This window comes from Heteronotia binoei, chromosome 17, assembly GCF_032191835.1.
Source record: "Heteronotia binoei isolate CCM8104 ecotype False Entrance Well chromosome 17, APGP_CSIRO_Hbin_v1, whole genome shotgun sequence".
NCBI classification, from domain to species: domain Eukaryota; kingdom Metazoa; phylum Chordata; class Lepidosauria; order Squamata; family Gekkonidae; genus Heteronotia; species Heteronotia binoei.
Window position 1 is genome coordinate 48,533,929 of NC_083239.1, and position 16,424 is coordinate 48,550,352.

Genomic DNA, 16,424 nt, shown 5'->3' on the forward strand with positions numbered 1-16,424 from the left:
GAGCTTTCGACAGGGACTACCAGCAGGAGCGCATACGTGACTGCCTTGTAATGAACCAGGCCCTCGGTCCACCACGCACAGTGTCACCTACTCAGATAGGCAGTAGCTCTCCAGGGTCCCAGACTGAGGTCTTTCTCATCCCCTCCTGCCTGGTCCTTTTAACTGGAGATGCCGGGGACTGAACCTGGGGCCCTCTGCCTGCAAAGACTTTTCCGCTGAGCCACGCGGCAGGCTTGCAGGAGGTCTAGAAACCTGCTCTACTTTAAAAGTAACGGAAGCAGAGAAACTCGGGAAGCTCACTGCGGGGCTCACTAGTCTGGACTGCGGGTCCTACGAATGAGTGACCTCCAAAACGGCCTATCATTAACAGCCTTGCAAGGGCCCTTGTGACTTCCTGGATGGAGCTCCTCCCTCTCCTGTTGGGCCTTCCTCTTCTCCTGCCGCCATCCACTTTTCCTAACATTACTGTATTTCCCAATGAGGGTAGATTCTGGGGGGGGGGGGGGGGGGGGTATCCATGCTCCCTCTAAGCTGTGGAGTCCTGTGTGAAAAAATTCTACTTCATGAGCTACTGGCATGAAAACTGAGCTACCTTCTCTACCTCTGGGGCCACTTTTCCTCAGCTAAGACAAAAACATGTGAGTTGGGGGCTAAAAATCTGTGAGCTAGCTCACGCTGACTTAGCTTAGAGCAGGGGTGGCCAAACTGTGGCTCTTTCACACATATTGTGACAGCCCCCACAGCCCCATCAACTGGCTTGGAGAAGGAATTTTATAGTTAAAGTTACTTTCTTTCCACCTCCTCCCATCTATTTGCTTTCTTTCCAGTTTTCTTTCCACCTTTCCTTCCTTCCTCGCAGCTCTCAAACATCTGACATTCATCTCTTGCTGCTCTCAGACATCTGACATTTATTCTATGCGGCTCTTCTGTTAAGCAAGTCTGGCCACCCCTGGCTTAAAGGGAACACTGATGGGTATCCACGTTGGTCTGAAACCAACAGAACAAAGTTAGAGTCCGGGGGCGCCTTTAAGACTAACGAACTTTAAGCTTTTGGACGCAAACACACACACACACACACGAAGTTGCATGCATGCACACGAACACTTACACCATTACTGAACTTTGTTGGTCTTAAAGCTGCTGCTGGACTCAAGCTTTGTATTTTCCAGGGACTCTTGTCTATTCGTAATGCAACCAAAGTATAATAACCCTCTAGGACGCCTGTCCAGGGATGAACAGATTGGGCAAAGAGCCTGCCAACAAATCTTGCCTGAAGAGGAGGAGGAGGCGATGGTGATATTGGGATTTATATCCTGCCCTATGTCTGAATTTCAGAGCGGCTCACAATCTCCATTACCTCCTCCCTCCTCCAGCAGACATCCTGTGAGGTGGGTGGGGCTGAGAGAACTCTCCCAGCAGCTGCCCTTTCAAGGACGACTCTTGCGAGAGCTACAGCTGACCCAAGGCCATTCCAGCAGCTGCAAGTGGAGGAGTGGGGAATCAAACCTCGTTCTCCCAGATAAGAGTCTGCACGCTTAACCACTACACCAAACTGGCAGGGCAAACTCACCAGCCGCTTGGCCTCCTTCTCCTTCTTCCTCTGCCTCTCCGTCTTCTTCTCTCCTGCGACTGCAGCAGGCAAAGGGGGAGCCGGACCGGAGCCTGCCTGAGGCTCCTCCCCTTCCGGCTTCGACGGCCCCCCACGCTCTTCCTCGTTGCCAGAGTTGTCCTCCTCCAGAAGCCCCTCGCACTGTTCCTGGAAGATCGTCTCCTGCAAACACGCCAAAGAGTGAACATAAGAGAAGTCATGTTGGATAAGGCCAATGGCCCATCCAGTCCAACGCTCTGTGTCACACAGTGACCAAAAAAAAAAAGGAGGTTCACAAGTGGGGCTAGAAGCCCTTCCACTTTGCCTCCCCCCCACAAGCACCAAGAATACAGAGCATCACTGCCCCAGACAGTTCCAACAATACGCCGTGGCTAACAGCCGCTGATGGACCTCTGTTCCATATTTTTATCCAAACCCCTCTTGAAGCTGGCTATGCTTGCAGATGCCACCACGTCCTGCGGCAGTGAATTCCATACGTTAATCACCGTTTGGCTGAAGGACTTCCTTTTATCCGTTCTAACCCGACTGTCCAGCAATTTCATCGAATGCCCACGAGTTCTTGTATTGTGAGAAAGGGAGAAAAGTACTTCTTTCTCTACCTTCTCTATCCCATGCATAATCTTGTAAAGCTCTATCATGTCACCCTGCAGTCGACGTTTCTCCAGGCTAAAGCGCCCCAAGCGTTTCTACCTTTCTTCATAGGGAAAGTATTCCAACCCTTGAAACATTCCAGTTGCCCTTTTCTAGACTTTTTCCGATGCTATAATATCCTTTTTGAGGTGCGGCGACCAGAATTGTACACAGTACTCCAAATGAGACCGCACCATCGATTTATACAGGGGCATTATGACACTGGCTGATTTGTTTTCCATTCCCTTCCTAATAATCCCCAGCATGGGAGCAGCAGAAGTAGGCACCTGCGTAGACAGGCGCACGAGCTCCCAAGAAGCCCAGCCTGCACCCTTATTTTTGTTCGTGTCATTTCACATCATGTTATCGTCCACCTTTCTCACTTGGGACTCGAGGAGGATGACACAGAGCGAGTCAAGACCAAGGGTGGCCAAACTGTGGCTCTTTCACGTACATTACGTCAGGGGTGGCCAACGGTAGTTCTCCAGATGTTTTTTGCCTACAACTCTCATCAGCCCCAGCCATTGGCTATGCTGGCTGGGGCTGATGGGAGTTGTAGGCAAAAACATCTGGAGAGCTACTGTTGGCCACCCCTGCGTTATGTGGCTCTTGAAACCCCTCCCCCCCACTCCATCGGCTGACTTATGAGAAGGCATTTATCTCTTTAAAAAGACTGCAGATTTATACCCTGCCCTTCTCTCTGACTCAGAGCGGCTCACAATCTCCTATATCTTCCTCCCCCTCCACAACAGACACCTTGCGAGGTGGGTGGGGCTGAGAAGAAGTGGAAGAAGACTGCAGATTTATACCCCGCCCTTCTCTCTGAATCAGAGACTCAGAGCGGCTCACAATCTCCTATATCTTCTCCCCCCACAACAGACACCCTGTGAGGTGGGCAGGGCTGAGAGGGCTCTCCCAGCAGCTGCCCTTTCAAGGACATCTCCTGTGAGAGCTATGGCCATTCCAGCAGGTGCAAGTGGAGGAGTGGGGAATCAAGCCCGGTTCTCCCAGATTAGAGTCCGCGCACTTAACCACTACATCAAACTGGCTTTCAATGTACCTAAGCTGCAGCGGGATAGAACCTCCGAATTTGACCAGGCGAGGCTTCTTGCAACCAGCCCGCTTTGGCTGCCCAGTGCAGCTCCACATCCTGCTGCCCGACACCAAAGCGGCCCCTGAGTGCTATCAAGAGGATGGGGGGAGGGGGGGCGTTCCACCTGCGTGCGAGGCCTAACGTAGCAGCCGTCACGAGACCTGTGTGAGCCCATCGTTCGTGGGCCGGTTGCCAGCTCCTTCCCTGGGCTGGACGGGGGGTTCTCCTCGCATGTGGGAGGCAGCTGCCAAGTCCGGCACCTCCAGGCAGGATTACTTACAGCTTCTCGCGGGCTGGCACATCCCTTTAAACTGATACAGCACTGAACCGCTCAGGCCTATTAGGAGGCTAAATATACCGTCTCTCCAGCCGAGCAATGAGAAGAGGGGTGTTGAAGGGAGTAGCTAAACCGAATCAATTTAATGTAAACCGAATCGCTCTTCTGGCATCCTCGTGTTCGTCACTGGCCGGTGTCGATTTTCCTCTTCCTATCACTACAGTGATGGGGAAGGTCATGGAGTGACATGAATATCCCCCTGCCCAGGAAGCTCTTCAGAACCAGAACTATCAAACTGGTTAAAGAAACGTCACCCAGCTTGGCACAAAGCCAGAGGGCAGCACAGGCTGCCAGCTGTTGGCAGTGAGCATTGTTCCCCCATTGTTTTAGAGCAGGGGTGTCAAACATGGCAGTTCAGGAGCCGCATGTGGCTCTTTCGCAAATATTGTGTGGCTCTTGAAACCCCTACTGCCCCGTTGGTCGGCTCAGAGAAGGCATTTCTCTCTTTAAATCACTTCTCCAAGCAAGCCAGCTGGTGGCTCGGGGAATGCATTTAAAGTTAAAGTTGCTTTCTTTCCACCTCCACCTCCCTCATCTATTTGCTTTTGTTCTTTCCTTCCACCCTCCCTTCCTTCCAGCTCTCAAACATCTGACACTCACGTCTTGCTGCTCTCAAACATCTGATGTTTATTCTATGTGCCTCTTTCATTAAGTGTGTTTGGCCACCCCTGGTATATACGAAGCTGTCTTGTACTGAATCAGACCGTTGGTCCATCAAGGTCAAAGCTGTTTGTTCAGACTGGCAGCGGCTCTCCGGGGTCTCAGGCTGAGGTCTTTCCCACCGTCTCCTGACTGGTCCTTTTACCTGGAGATGCCAGGGAATGAACCTGGGACTTTCTGCATGCCCAGCAGATGCTCTACCCCTGAGCTACAGGCCCACTTCATGGCTCTCCAGGGACTCAGGCTGAGGTCTTTCCCATCACCTCCTGCCTGGTCCTTTGAACTGAAGATGCCGGGGATTGAACCTGGGACCTTCTGCATGTCAAGCAGAGGGTCTACCACTGAGCTACAGCCCCACTTCATGGCTCTCCAGGGTCCCAGGTCGAGGTCTTTCCCATCACCTCCTGCCTTGACCTTTTTAAATGGAGAAGAACCTGGGACCATCTAGGCAGACACCCTTCCACTGAGCCACGACACCCCAATAAAAGAAGACACTGCAGTCCATCTCCACTTCCCATCCTGTCTGCAAACATCGGGCGTCCTCGCCTTGGGGGAAGCGCTCACCTGAGTAGGGGCCTCGTCTGCCGCAGGGAAGCGGAGCTGGCCGGCCAGCTTCTCCTGTGCCTTCTGCCTCTTTAGCTCAATCTCGTGGGCCTGGAGGAGCAGAGCCTACAATGGAGGAAGGAGAGAGAAGGGCATAAGGAGACAGAGCGTAGAAACCTGGGAGCCCCTTTTCATCCATGCCTGTTTCCCTGACCAACAGAATGTAAGAGAAGCCATGTTGGATCAGGCCAATGGCCTCTCCAGTCCAACACTCTGTGTCACATAAGAACATAAGAGAAGCTATGTTGGATCAGGCCAATGGCCCCTCCAGTCCAACACTCTGTGTCACATAAGAACAGAAGAGAAGCCATGTTGGATCAGGCCAGTGGCCCCTCCAGTCCAACACTCTGTGTCACATAAGAACATAAGAGAAGCTATGTTGGATCAGGCCAATGGCCCCTCCAGTCCAACACTCTGTGTCACATAAGAACAGAAGAGAAGCCATGTTGGATCAGGCCAGTGGCCCCTCCAGTCCAACACTCTGTGTCACATAAGAACATAAGAGAAGCTATGTTGGATCAGGCCAGTGGCCCCTCCAGTCCAACACTCTGGGTCACATAAGAACAGAAGAGAAGCCATGTTGGATCAGGCCAATGGCCCCTCCAGTCCAACACTCTGTGTCACATAAGAACAGAAGAGAAGCCATGTTGGATCAGGCCAGTGGCCCCTCCAGTCCAACACTCTGTGTCACATAAGAACAGAAGAGAAGCCATGTTGGATCAGGCCAGTGGCCCCTCCAGTCCAACACTCTGGGTTACATAAGAACAGAAGAGAAGCCATGTTGGATCAGGCCAGTGGCCCCTCCAGTCTAACACTCTGGGTTACATAAGAACAGAAGAGAAGCCATGTTGGATCAGGCCAATGGCCCATCCAGTCCAACACTCTGTGTCACGTAAGAACATAAGAGAAGCCACGTTGGATCAGGCCAGTGGCCCCTCCAGTCCAACACTCTGTGTCGCATAAATACATAAGAGAAGCCATTTTGGATCAGGCCAATGGCCCATCCAGTCCAACACTCTGTGTCACATAAGAACAGAAGAGAAGCCATGTTGGATCAGGCCAATGGCCCATCCAGGCCAATACTCTGTGTCACGTAAGAACAGAAGAGAAGCCATGTTGGATCAGGCCAACAGCCCATCCAGTCCAACACTCTGTGTCGCATAAATACATAAGAGAAGCCATTTTGGATCAGGCCAATGGCCCATCCAGTCCAACACTCTGTGTCACATAAGAACACAATAGAAGCCATGTTGGATCAGGCCAACAGCCCATCCAGTCCAACACTCTGTGTCACACAGTGGCCAAAAAACCCAGGGGCCATCAGGAGGTCCATCAGAGGGGTCAGGACACTAGAAGCCCTCCCATTGTTACCCTTCCCAAGTCCCAAGAATCCAGAGCATCACTGCCCCAGACAGAGAGTTCCATCTATACCCTGTGGCTAATATCCACTGATAGACCTCTGCTCTACATAAGAACGTAAGAGAAGCCCTGTTGGATCAGGCCAATGGCCCATCCAGTCCAACACTCTGAGTCACATAAGAACATAAGAGAAGCCTTGTTGGATCAGGCCAGTGGCCCATCCAGTCCAACACTCTGAGTCACATAAGAACATAAGAGAAGCCTTGTTGGATCAGGCCAATGGCCCATCCAGTCCAACACTCTGAGTCACACAGTGGCCAAAAAACCAGGTGCTGTCAGGAGGTCCACCTGTGGGGCCAGAACTCCAGAAGCCCTCCCATTCTTGCCCCCCAAGCACCAAGAAAGCAAAGCATCACTGCCCTACACACAAGAGAAGCCATGATGGATCAGGCAAATGGTCTACTCAGTTCAACATTCGATGCACAAAGTGGCCAAAAAAACGGTGCCATCAGGAGCTCCACCAGTGGGGCCAGAACTCCAGAAGGCCTCCCACTGTTGCCCCCCCCCCCCCCCAAGCACCAAAAATACAGAGCATCACTGCCCAGACATAAGAACAAAAGAGAAGCCACGTTGGATCAGTTCAATGGCCCATCCAGTCCTACACTCTGAGTCACATAAGAATGTAAGAGAAGCCATGTTGGATCAGGCCAGTGGCCCATCCAGTCCAACACTCTGAGTCACATAAGAACATAAGAGAAGCCATGTTGGATCAGGCCAGTGGCCCATCCAGTCCAACACTCTGTGTCACATGAGAACATAAGAGAAGCCATGTTGGATCAGGCCAATGGCCCATCCAGTCCAACACTGTGAGTCACATAAGAACATAAGAGAAGCCATGTTGGATCAGGCCAATGGCCCATCCAGTCCAACACTGTGTGTCACATAAGAACATAAGAGAAGCCCTGTTGGATCAGGCCAATGGCCCATCCAGTCCAACACAGTGTGTCACATAAGAACATAAGAGAAGCCATGTTGGATCAGGCCAATGGCCCCTCCAGTCCAACACTCTGTGTCACATGAGAACATAAGAGAAGCCATGTTGGATCAGGCCAAAGGCCCATCCAGTCCAACACTGTGAGTCACATAAGAGAAGCCATGTTGGATCAGGCCAATGGCCCCTCCAGTCCAACACTCTGTGTCACACAGTGGCCAAAACCCAGGATCCATCAGGAGGTTCACCAGTGGGGCTAGGACTCCAGAAGCCCTCCCACTGTTGCCCCCCCCCCCAGCACCAAGAAGACAGAGTATGACTTCCCCAGACGAAGTGTTCCACCTGTATACCCCATCCACAGTTTCAGACACACACTAATATATCCACTGGCAAAAGGGAGTAACGTCCTTCACTGCTGCCCCCCACCCACAATACGTGGCCTTTTCCTTCCCCTGGGAATGAATGACTACTGCCTGCTCCCCTGCTGGAAACCTGACAGCCTTCCCAGCCAGCCCATCTCCCCTCCAAAATACCTGATGAGCTTGGAAGCTGGGATTGTAAGACCCTCCGGGGGCGATGACCTCCACAGCTGGCAGCTGCGACGGAGTCTTCAACAGCCTGGCTGGGCGCTACGGGAGGGAAGGAGGAAGGCTGAGTGGTGTTCACGGCCCCCCTCCCCGTCTTTCCCCAGCCAAGCCCTCCGCTCAGAAACCGAGCTCCCACCCCACCCCTTACCTTCACTGGCTGCTTTTTGGTCTGCTCCAAGAACCAGATGTCCTTCCCAGCTAGGACTCCATCCAGCGGATCTAAATGGGATGAGAAAGGAACGCACCACCGGTCAGTGTCAGGAGACTGTAGACTTTTTTTTTTTTTTTAATTCAAGCCAGTTTTAGTTAGAAGAGAAGATGCATGTTGTACCGCCGCTTAAGAGCAACGGAAGAGCCCTGTTGGAGCAGAGCGGTGGTCCATCTCGCCCAGCATCCTGTCTCCCACAGTGGCCCCAACTGGTTCCTCTGGAAGGCCAACAACAGGGCAGAGAGGCTGAGGCCTTCCCCTCACAAGAACATCAGAAGAGGCCTGCTGGATCAGAGCGGTGGTCCATCTCGCCCAGCATCCTGTCTCCCACAGTGGCCCCAACCGGTTCCTCTGAATGGCCATCAACAAGGTACAGAGGCCAAGGCCTTTGTAAGAAAACCAGAAGAGCCCTGCTGGATTAGACCAGCGGTCCATCTCATCCAGCATCGGGTCTCACACAGTGGCTAACCAGTACTTCTAGATGGCCAACAACAGGGCACAGAGGCTGAGGGGCCTTCCTAAGAACATCAGAAGAGCCCTGCTGGATCAGACCAGTGAGGGTCCATCTAGTCTAACATCCTGTCTTACGCAGGGGCCAACCAATTCCTCTGGAGGGCCAATCACAGGGCAGAGAGGCCGAGGCCTCTGATGTCACCTCCTGTCGCCAGTATTCGGAGACTGGCTGCCTCTGAATGTGGAGGTTCCCAAAATGGGGAGTGGCCACTGATAGACCTCCCTTCCATCTATCTGCCTAACCCCCCATTAAAGCTGCCAACACCTGTGCCCATCTCGGGGGTGGAATTCTAGCAGGAGCTCCTTTGCATATTAGGCCACACCCCCTGATGTAGCCAATCTCCCAAGAGCTTACAAGGCATCAGGGGATGTGGCCTAATATGCAAAGGAGCTCCTGCAAGAATCCCACCCCTGCCCATCACTACCTCCTCTGGCAGGAAACTTAGCATTTTAATTACTTGTTGGGAAATGCAACATTTCCTCACTTGAGTACAAAGAGGGGAGGTTTGCTGGGAGGAAGCGGCTGTTAACTAAATAATCAACTGGAAAGGAGGAGGAACACCAGCGTTCGCACTCCGAGGTGATCCCGTCGCACCCCGGCGGTTAATCTGGAAGCGCCGTTTCCCCCTCCACCTCTCCCAATGCTTCGGCACAGGATTAGAATCCTCAACTGACCCAGGAGCGTGTCCTGAAAAGGTAGGGGGTGGAGGGAAATCATCTCATGAGCACCTTGACCGAGAGGGTGGTTAATCCTTCTTAAGCAACTACGGAGATCTCGGGGGACCCAGTCTAAATTTTGGGATTATAGAGAGGTTTCCGGTTGGAGCATGAGAATCGCGCAAAGAGAAGGGAAGGGGGGGGGGTGATATCCGGCTCGCTTTCGGTGTCTGCGGCAACCTTGGGGCCCCCAAAACCAGCAGAGGCACCCTTGCCCCGTGCTCCAGCAGGGAAGCGAAGTGTGTGGGCAGGCGGTCACGTTCCTCCGCCGACGGGAACCGGACAGCGGCCTCGAGGGAGGACAATTTGTGCTCTAAGGCGCTAAGATTAGCCCTGAACTGTAGACCTGAACAGGTGTGTGTGCGTGTGTGTGGTAGAGGCACAGCCAGGTACGATGAACAGGGCAAACGTGAGAGGGAGGGCAGAAAGGACAAAGGCAGGCAGGTTAAAAGGGCTTCCCGTTTTCTTCCAGGAGAGACATGCTGAATCAGTATTGCCTGACTATGTGCAAACTAGAGAGCCAGTTTGGTGCAGTGGTTAAGTGTGGGGACTCTTATCTGGGAGAACTGGATCTGATTCCCCACTCCTCCACTTGCAGCTGCTGGAATGGCCTTGGGTCAGCCACAGCTCTGGCAGAGGTTGTCCTTGAAAGGGCAGACTCTCATCTGGGAGAACCGGGTTTGATTCCCCACTCCTCCACTTGCAGCTGCCAGAATAGCCTTGGGTCTCGCAGAGGTTGTCCTCAAAAGGGCAGACTCTTATTTGGGAGAACCAGGTTTGACTCTCCATTCCTCCACTTGCACCTGCTGGAATGGCCTTGGGTCAGCCTTAGCTCTGGCAGAGGTTGTCCTTGAAAGGGCAGACTTTCATCTGGGAGAACCGGGTTTGATTCCCCACTTCTCCACTTGCAGCTGCTGGAATGGCCTTGGGTCAGCCATAGCTTTGGCAGAGGTTGTCCTTGAAAGGGCATACTCTCATCTGGGAGAACCGGGTTTGATTCCCCACTTCTCCACTTGCAGCTGCTGGAATGGCCTTGGGTCAGCCTTAGCTCTGGCAGAGGTTGTCCTTGAAAGGGCAGACTCTCATCTGGAGCAACCGGGTTTGATTCCCCACTTCTCCACTTGCAGCTGCTGGAATGTCCTTGGGTCAGCCATAGCTTTGGCAGAGGTTGTCCTTGAAAGGGCAGACTCTCATCTGGAAGAACCGGGTTTGATTCCCCACTTCTCCACTTGCAGCTGCTGGAATGGCCTTGGGTCAGCCTTAGCTCTGGCAGAGGTTGTCCTTGAAAGGGCAGACTCTCATCTGGGAGAACCGGGTTTGATTCCCCACTTCTCCACTTGCAGCTGCTGGAATGGCCTTGGGTCAGCCTTAGCTCTGGCAGAGGTTGTCCTTGAAAGGGCAGACTCTCATCTGGGAGAACCGGGTTTGATTCCCCACTTCTCTACTTGCAGCTGCTGGAATGGCCTTGGGTCAGCCATAGCTCTGGTAGAGGTTGTCCTTGAAAGGGCAGACTCTCATCTGGGGCAACCGGGTTTGATTCCCCACTTCTCCACTTGCAGCTGCTGGAATGTCCTTGGGTCAGCCATAGCTTTGGCAGAGGTTGTCCTTGAAAGGGCAGACTCTCATCTGGGAGAACCGGGTTTGATTCCCCACTTCTCCACTTGCAGCTGCTGGAATGGCCTTGGGTCAGCCTTAGCTCTGGCAGAGGTTGTCCTTGAAAGGGCAGACTCTCATCTGGGAGAACCGGGTTTGATTCCCCACTTCTCCACTTGCAGCTGCTGGAATGGCCTTGGGTCAGCCTTAGCTCTGGCAGAGGTTGTCCTTGAAAGGGCAGACTCTCATCTGGGAGAACCGGGTTTGATTCCCCACTTCTCTACTTGCAGCTGCTGGAATGGCCTTGGGTCAGCCATAGCTCTGGCAGAGGTTGTCCTTGAAAGGGCAGACTCTTATCTAGGAGAACCGGGTTTGATTCCCCACTCCTCCACTTGCAGCTGCTGGAATGGCCTTGGGTCAGCTGTAGCTCTGGCAGAGGTTGTCCTTGAAAGGGCGGACTCTTATCTGGGAGAACCGGGTTTGATTCCCCACTCCTCCACTTGCAGCTGCTGGAATGGCCTTGGGTCAGCCATAGCTATGGCACAGGTTGTCCTTGAAAGGGCAACTGCTAAGAGCCCTCTCAGCCCCACCCACCTCACAGGGTGTCTGTTGTGGGGGAAAAAGATAGAGGAGATTGTGAGCCGCTCTGAGATTCAGGGTGGAGGGCGGAATATAAACCCAATGTCTTCTTTTTCTTCGTCAAATGTTACCCAACGCTCTCCCATCTCCGGAGCCAGGACTGCCCGGCCAGCTCTGAAGTCAGCCCTGTATTAGGGGGCAGGTGCCGGAGAAATCCTCCTGGAGGCACAAAACCCACAAGACCACCAGGTGCAAGAGGGCACACCTACTTAGGGAGCTGTTCCAACAGCCCTATGGAGACTTTTGGCCCACTTCACAGCCCCACGGATGTCCCGACAGCTCTGCACGGTCCCCTGACGCAACTGGTAAGAGAATCTAGGATACTGCCTCTCTCACGCATTCCTCCCTGTTGCCCCTGGTAGCCCTCATACATTTGCACGGCCTCAACTGGGAGGGGGGGCCCCGCTATGGCTAGAGTTACAAGCACCAGCGTCCCATTCATAAGCATTGCCTTGGATTGTCAAAGAATCCTTCGGCCCTGTGGTTAGATACTGTGCTGCCCCCACCTGGGCAAAAGCTGGCATGACACCTGAAAAAGTTTTATCAGTCCCTAGTTTTGGAGGGCCCTCATCCTTTCAATGCGCAACCCTAATGGGGCAAGGTGAGAAAGCACGCAACTTCTAATGCAGGGGTGTCAACCATGCAGTTTGGGGGCTGAATCAGACCCCCGGAGGGCTCCTATCAGGCCCCCGAGCAACTGGCTGTCATCTGCTTTCTTCTCCCTCTCTCTTGCTTGCTTCTGCATCACAGCTTGCTTTGCCAGGCTTCCTCAATGGCGCAGGAGCTACAGAGCTAAACCCCTATTTTCTCCATTGGCTGAGGCTCCTCCCTTGGAAGGAGGAATAGCTTGCTTTGCCAGGCTCTCTTAATAGTACAGAGCAGCTACTGAGCCAAGCCTCTCTTCCTTCCATTGGCTGAGGATCCTCCCCCCTCAGTCCCCTGGGGAAGGAAGGAAAGAGCCAAAGCTTCCTTTGCCCAGTTCCCTGGATCCCATGGGAGAAATACAAAGAAAGCATCTTTAAGACCAATGAGTGCTAACGTTTTAAGCATGTTTTAAGTTTAAAATATATATATGTGTGTTTGTCTGTGTCTTTATAAAATTTCTCTCTCTGCTAAAAGGAAAGGTGTGCAAGCACAAGTCGTTTCCGACTCTGAGGTGAAGTTGCTTTCACAGCGTTTTCACGGCAGACCTTTTTACGGGGTGGTTTGCCCTTGCCTTCCCCAGTCATCTACACTCCCCCCCCCCCCCTCAGCAAGCTGGGTCCTCATTTGACCGACCTCGGAAGGATGGAAGGCCGAGTCAACCTTGGGCCGGCTACCTGAACCCAGCTTCTGCCGGGATCGAACTCAGGTCGTGAGCAGGGAGTTTGACTGCAGTACTGCAGCTTTACCACTTTGCGCCAGGTTGCACTCTGCTACCTCATCTTAAATAGATACACACATGGCCCGGCCCGACAAGGTCTCATTTATATCAGATCCGGCCCTCCTAACAAACGAGTTTGACACCCCTGTCTAATGTGCCACCTCTTCGGTGCGGGTGGGGTGAATGAAAGAGCCAGTGGAGTCAGAAGAGACCCAGAGGCTTTCAGGAACAGCCATCTACACGCCAGACCAGGGGTGGCCAAACTTGCTGAACAGAGGAGCTACGTAGAAGGCAACGACGACTGCAGATTTATACCCCACCCTTCTTTCTGAATCAGAGACTCAGAGCGGCTTACAATCTCCTATATCTTCTCCCCCCCCCCCCCCACAGCAGACACCCTGTGAGGTGGGTAGGGCTGAAAGGGTTCTCACAGCAGCTGCCCTTTCAAAGACAACTCCTGCAATAACTATGGCTGACCCAAGGCCATTCCAGCAGGTGCAGGTGGAAGAGTGGGGGAATCAAACCCGGTTCTCCCAGTTAAGAGTCCACACACTTAACCACTACACCAAACTGGCTCTCAATAATAAACAGAATAAATGTTAGGTGCTTAAGATCCACAAGACATGAATGTCAGATGTCTGAGAGCCACAAGACAGAAAAGGAAAATAGATGGGGAGGGAGAGGCAGAAAGAAAGCAACATTAACTTTAAATGCATTCTTGAAGCCATCAGCTGACTTGGCTTCAGTGAGTTATTTAAAGAGACAAATGCCTTCTCCACGCTGGCTGATGGGGCTTTGCGGGCTTCAAGAGCCGCACAATATGTGTGAAAGACCCACAGTTTGGCCACCTCTGCACTAGACACCCCCCACTCAACTCAATACTCCAGATCAGCCCTTTCAAACAAGAACTTAATGGTGGTTCATTGTGATTAAGTGTAAGAACATATTGCTGGTGACCAAGATCAAGCTAACACATACCATGGTATTCCGCATTAGTATAAATGGGTAAGAGGAAGAAGACTGCAGATTTATACCCTGCCCTTCTCTCTGAATCAGAGAGTGACTAACAATCTGCTTTATCTTCTTCCCCCACAACAGACACCCTGTGAAGTGGGTGGGGCTGAGAGAGCTTTGACAGAAGTCGCCCTTTCAAGGACAGCTCTGCGAGAGCTACGGCTAACCCAAGGCCATTCCAGCAGGTGCAAGTGGAGGAGTGGGGAATCAAACCCGGTTCTTCTAGATAAGAGTCTGCCCACTTAACCAATATACTTAACCACTTAGGTATATTGGGGGGACAGAAACACCTCTGAGAAAAAGATTTCTCAGTTTAACCCATGCTCGAGGAGAAATAGAGCAATTAACAGACTCCACATTTACAGCCGTTCTCCCCATGGTTCTCCAATTCAGACATGTTTATTGCCTTTTGCTGTTTTCCCACACAATTTATACTACCCAGACCAAACTGTTATTCTTTCAACTTGTTAATTTCACTATTTTGCCCTAACTTTGTAGGAAAAAATGGAAGACCCAACATGAGGGGGGTGGACTCCATCCAGGAAGCCATGGTTTGCAAAACCTGAGCAAGGCTGTGAACCGAGAGGATGTTTTGGAGGTTATTCATTCATAAAAAGGTAAAGGTAGTCCCTCTACGCAAGCACCAGTCGTTTCCGACTCTGAGGTGGCGTCACATCACAACGTTTTCACGGCAGGCTTTTTACAGGGTGGTTGGCTTGCCATAAATCAGTACTGACTTTACAGCACTTAACACACGCACACCACCGAGGCCACACCTAACATCCACCAAATATCTCTGAATTTCTCCCAATTGCACACAACTTCGTTCTGTTTACCGAGATCTCGTAAGGGGGGGGGGGGGAGAGCAGCTGGATGTGTTTAAAAACAGGAGGAAGCGTGCAAATTCATGCCGTCACCCAGAGACGAAAGAAGGCCTGCTCAGCGTTAAGCACTGAACCTCAGCTGCATTGGAGCATTGGAGAAAGTTCAGAAAAGCATTGGAGAAAGTTCAGAAAAGTTCAGAAAAGGGCAACTAGAATGTTCAGAAAGTTCAGAAAAGGGCAACTAGAATGATTAAAGGGCTGGAACACTTTCCCTATGAAGAAAGGTTGAAACGCTTGGGGCTCTTTAGCTTGGAGAAACGTCGACTGAGGGGTGACATGATAGAGGTTGACAAGATTATGCATGAGATGGAGAAAGTAGAGAAAGAAGTCCTTTTCTCCCTTTCTCACAATACAAGAACTCGTGGGCATTCGATGAAATTGCTGAGCAGACAGGTTAAAACGGATAAAAGGAAGTACTTCTTCACCCAAAGGGTGATTAACATGTGGAATTCACTGCCACAGGAGGTGGTGGCGGCCACAAGCATGGCCACCTTCAAGAGGGGGTTAGATAAAAATATGGAGCAGAGGTCCATCAGTGGCTATTAGCCACAGTGTGTGTGTGTGTATATGTATGTGTGTGTATATATATATATATATATATATATATATATATATATATATATATATATATATATATATATATATATTTGGCCACTGTGTGACACAGAATGTTGGACTGGATGGGCCATTGGCCTGATCTAACATGGCTTCTCTTATGTTCTTATGCATGATTCAGGCCATGGGGAGGGCAAAAAGCAGGAACCCCAAAACACAAAAACCAACATCATCAGCAGCAGGCCCCATCTTATACTAAAGGTCCATGGATGGCCTGGTGAATTCCACCGTCTGCTTCCAACAGACCCCAACCGGCTTCCGAGAAAAGCAACTGCGAAGAGGGGATCTGGGCACACCCACTTCCTCAACAGACCAAGATACAAGATGTTTACAAGATGACGCGCGGAACAGAGAAGGTATAGAGAAAGAAGGATTTTTCTCCCTTTCTCACAGTACGAGAACTCGTGGGCACTCCGTGAAATTGCTGAGCAGTCGGGTTAGAACGGATAAAAGGAAGTCCGTCTCCACCCAAAGGGTGAACACATGGAATTCACTGCCACAGGAGGTGCTGGCGGCTACAAGCATAGAGAGCTTCAAGAGGGGATTGGATAAACATCTGGAGCACAGGTCCATCAGTGGCTATTAGCTCCAGGGTACTTTGGCCATCCAAGGAGAAGGGAGCACTCCCTGGAGAAGACCCTGATGCTGGGAAAGACAGAAGACAAAAGAAGAAGGGGATGGCAAAAGATGAGATGGCTGGACAGCGTTACTGATGTAATAAGCACAAATCTGAGTGGACTTCGGAGGATGGTGGAAGACAGGAGGCCCTGGCATGACTTTGTCCATGGGGCTGCAAAGAGTTGGACTCAACTGTGCGACTGAACAACAACAAAAATTGATGGATCTCTGTCTGGGGCAGTGATGCTCTGTATTCTTGGTGCTGGGGGGGGGGCACGGTGGGAGGGCTTCTAGCCCCACTGGAGGACCTCCTGATTGCACATGGTTTTTTTGGCCACTGTGTGACACAGTGTTGGACTGGATGGGCCATTGGCCTGATCCAACATGATTT

General features: G+C 51.8%; 1 protein-coding gene across 1 annotated transcript in view; it reads right to left on the bottom strand.

Annotated features, from left to right (window-relative positions):
• Nucleotides 1-16,424, bottom strand: part of NOP53 (NOP53 ribosome biogenesis factor) — a 34,794-nt gene that overhangs the window by 12,423 nt on the left and 5,947 nt on the right. The window contains exons 5-8 of the mRNA XM_060258299.1: nt 8,018-8,088; nt 7,816-7,911; nt 4,894-4,998; nt 1,571-1,771 (exon numbers count right to left, since the gene is read on the bottom strand). Coding sequence (XP_060114282.1) covers nt 1,571-1,771; nt 4,894-4,998; nt 7,816-7,911; nt 8,018-8,088 — 473 coding nt within the window. The remainder of the gene's footprint in view (nt 1-1,570; nt 1,772-4,893; nt 4,999-7,815; nt 7,912-8,017; nt 8,089-16,424) is intronic.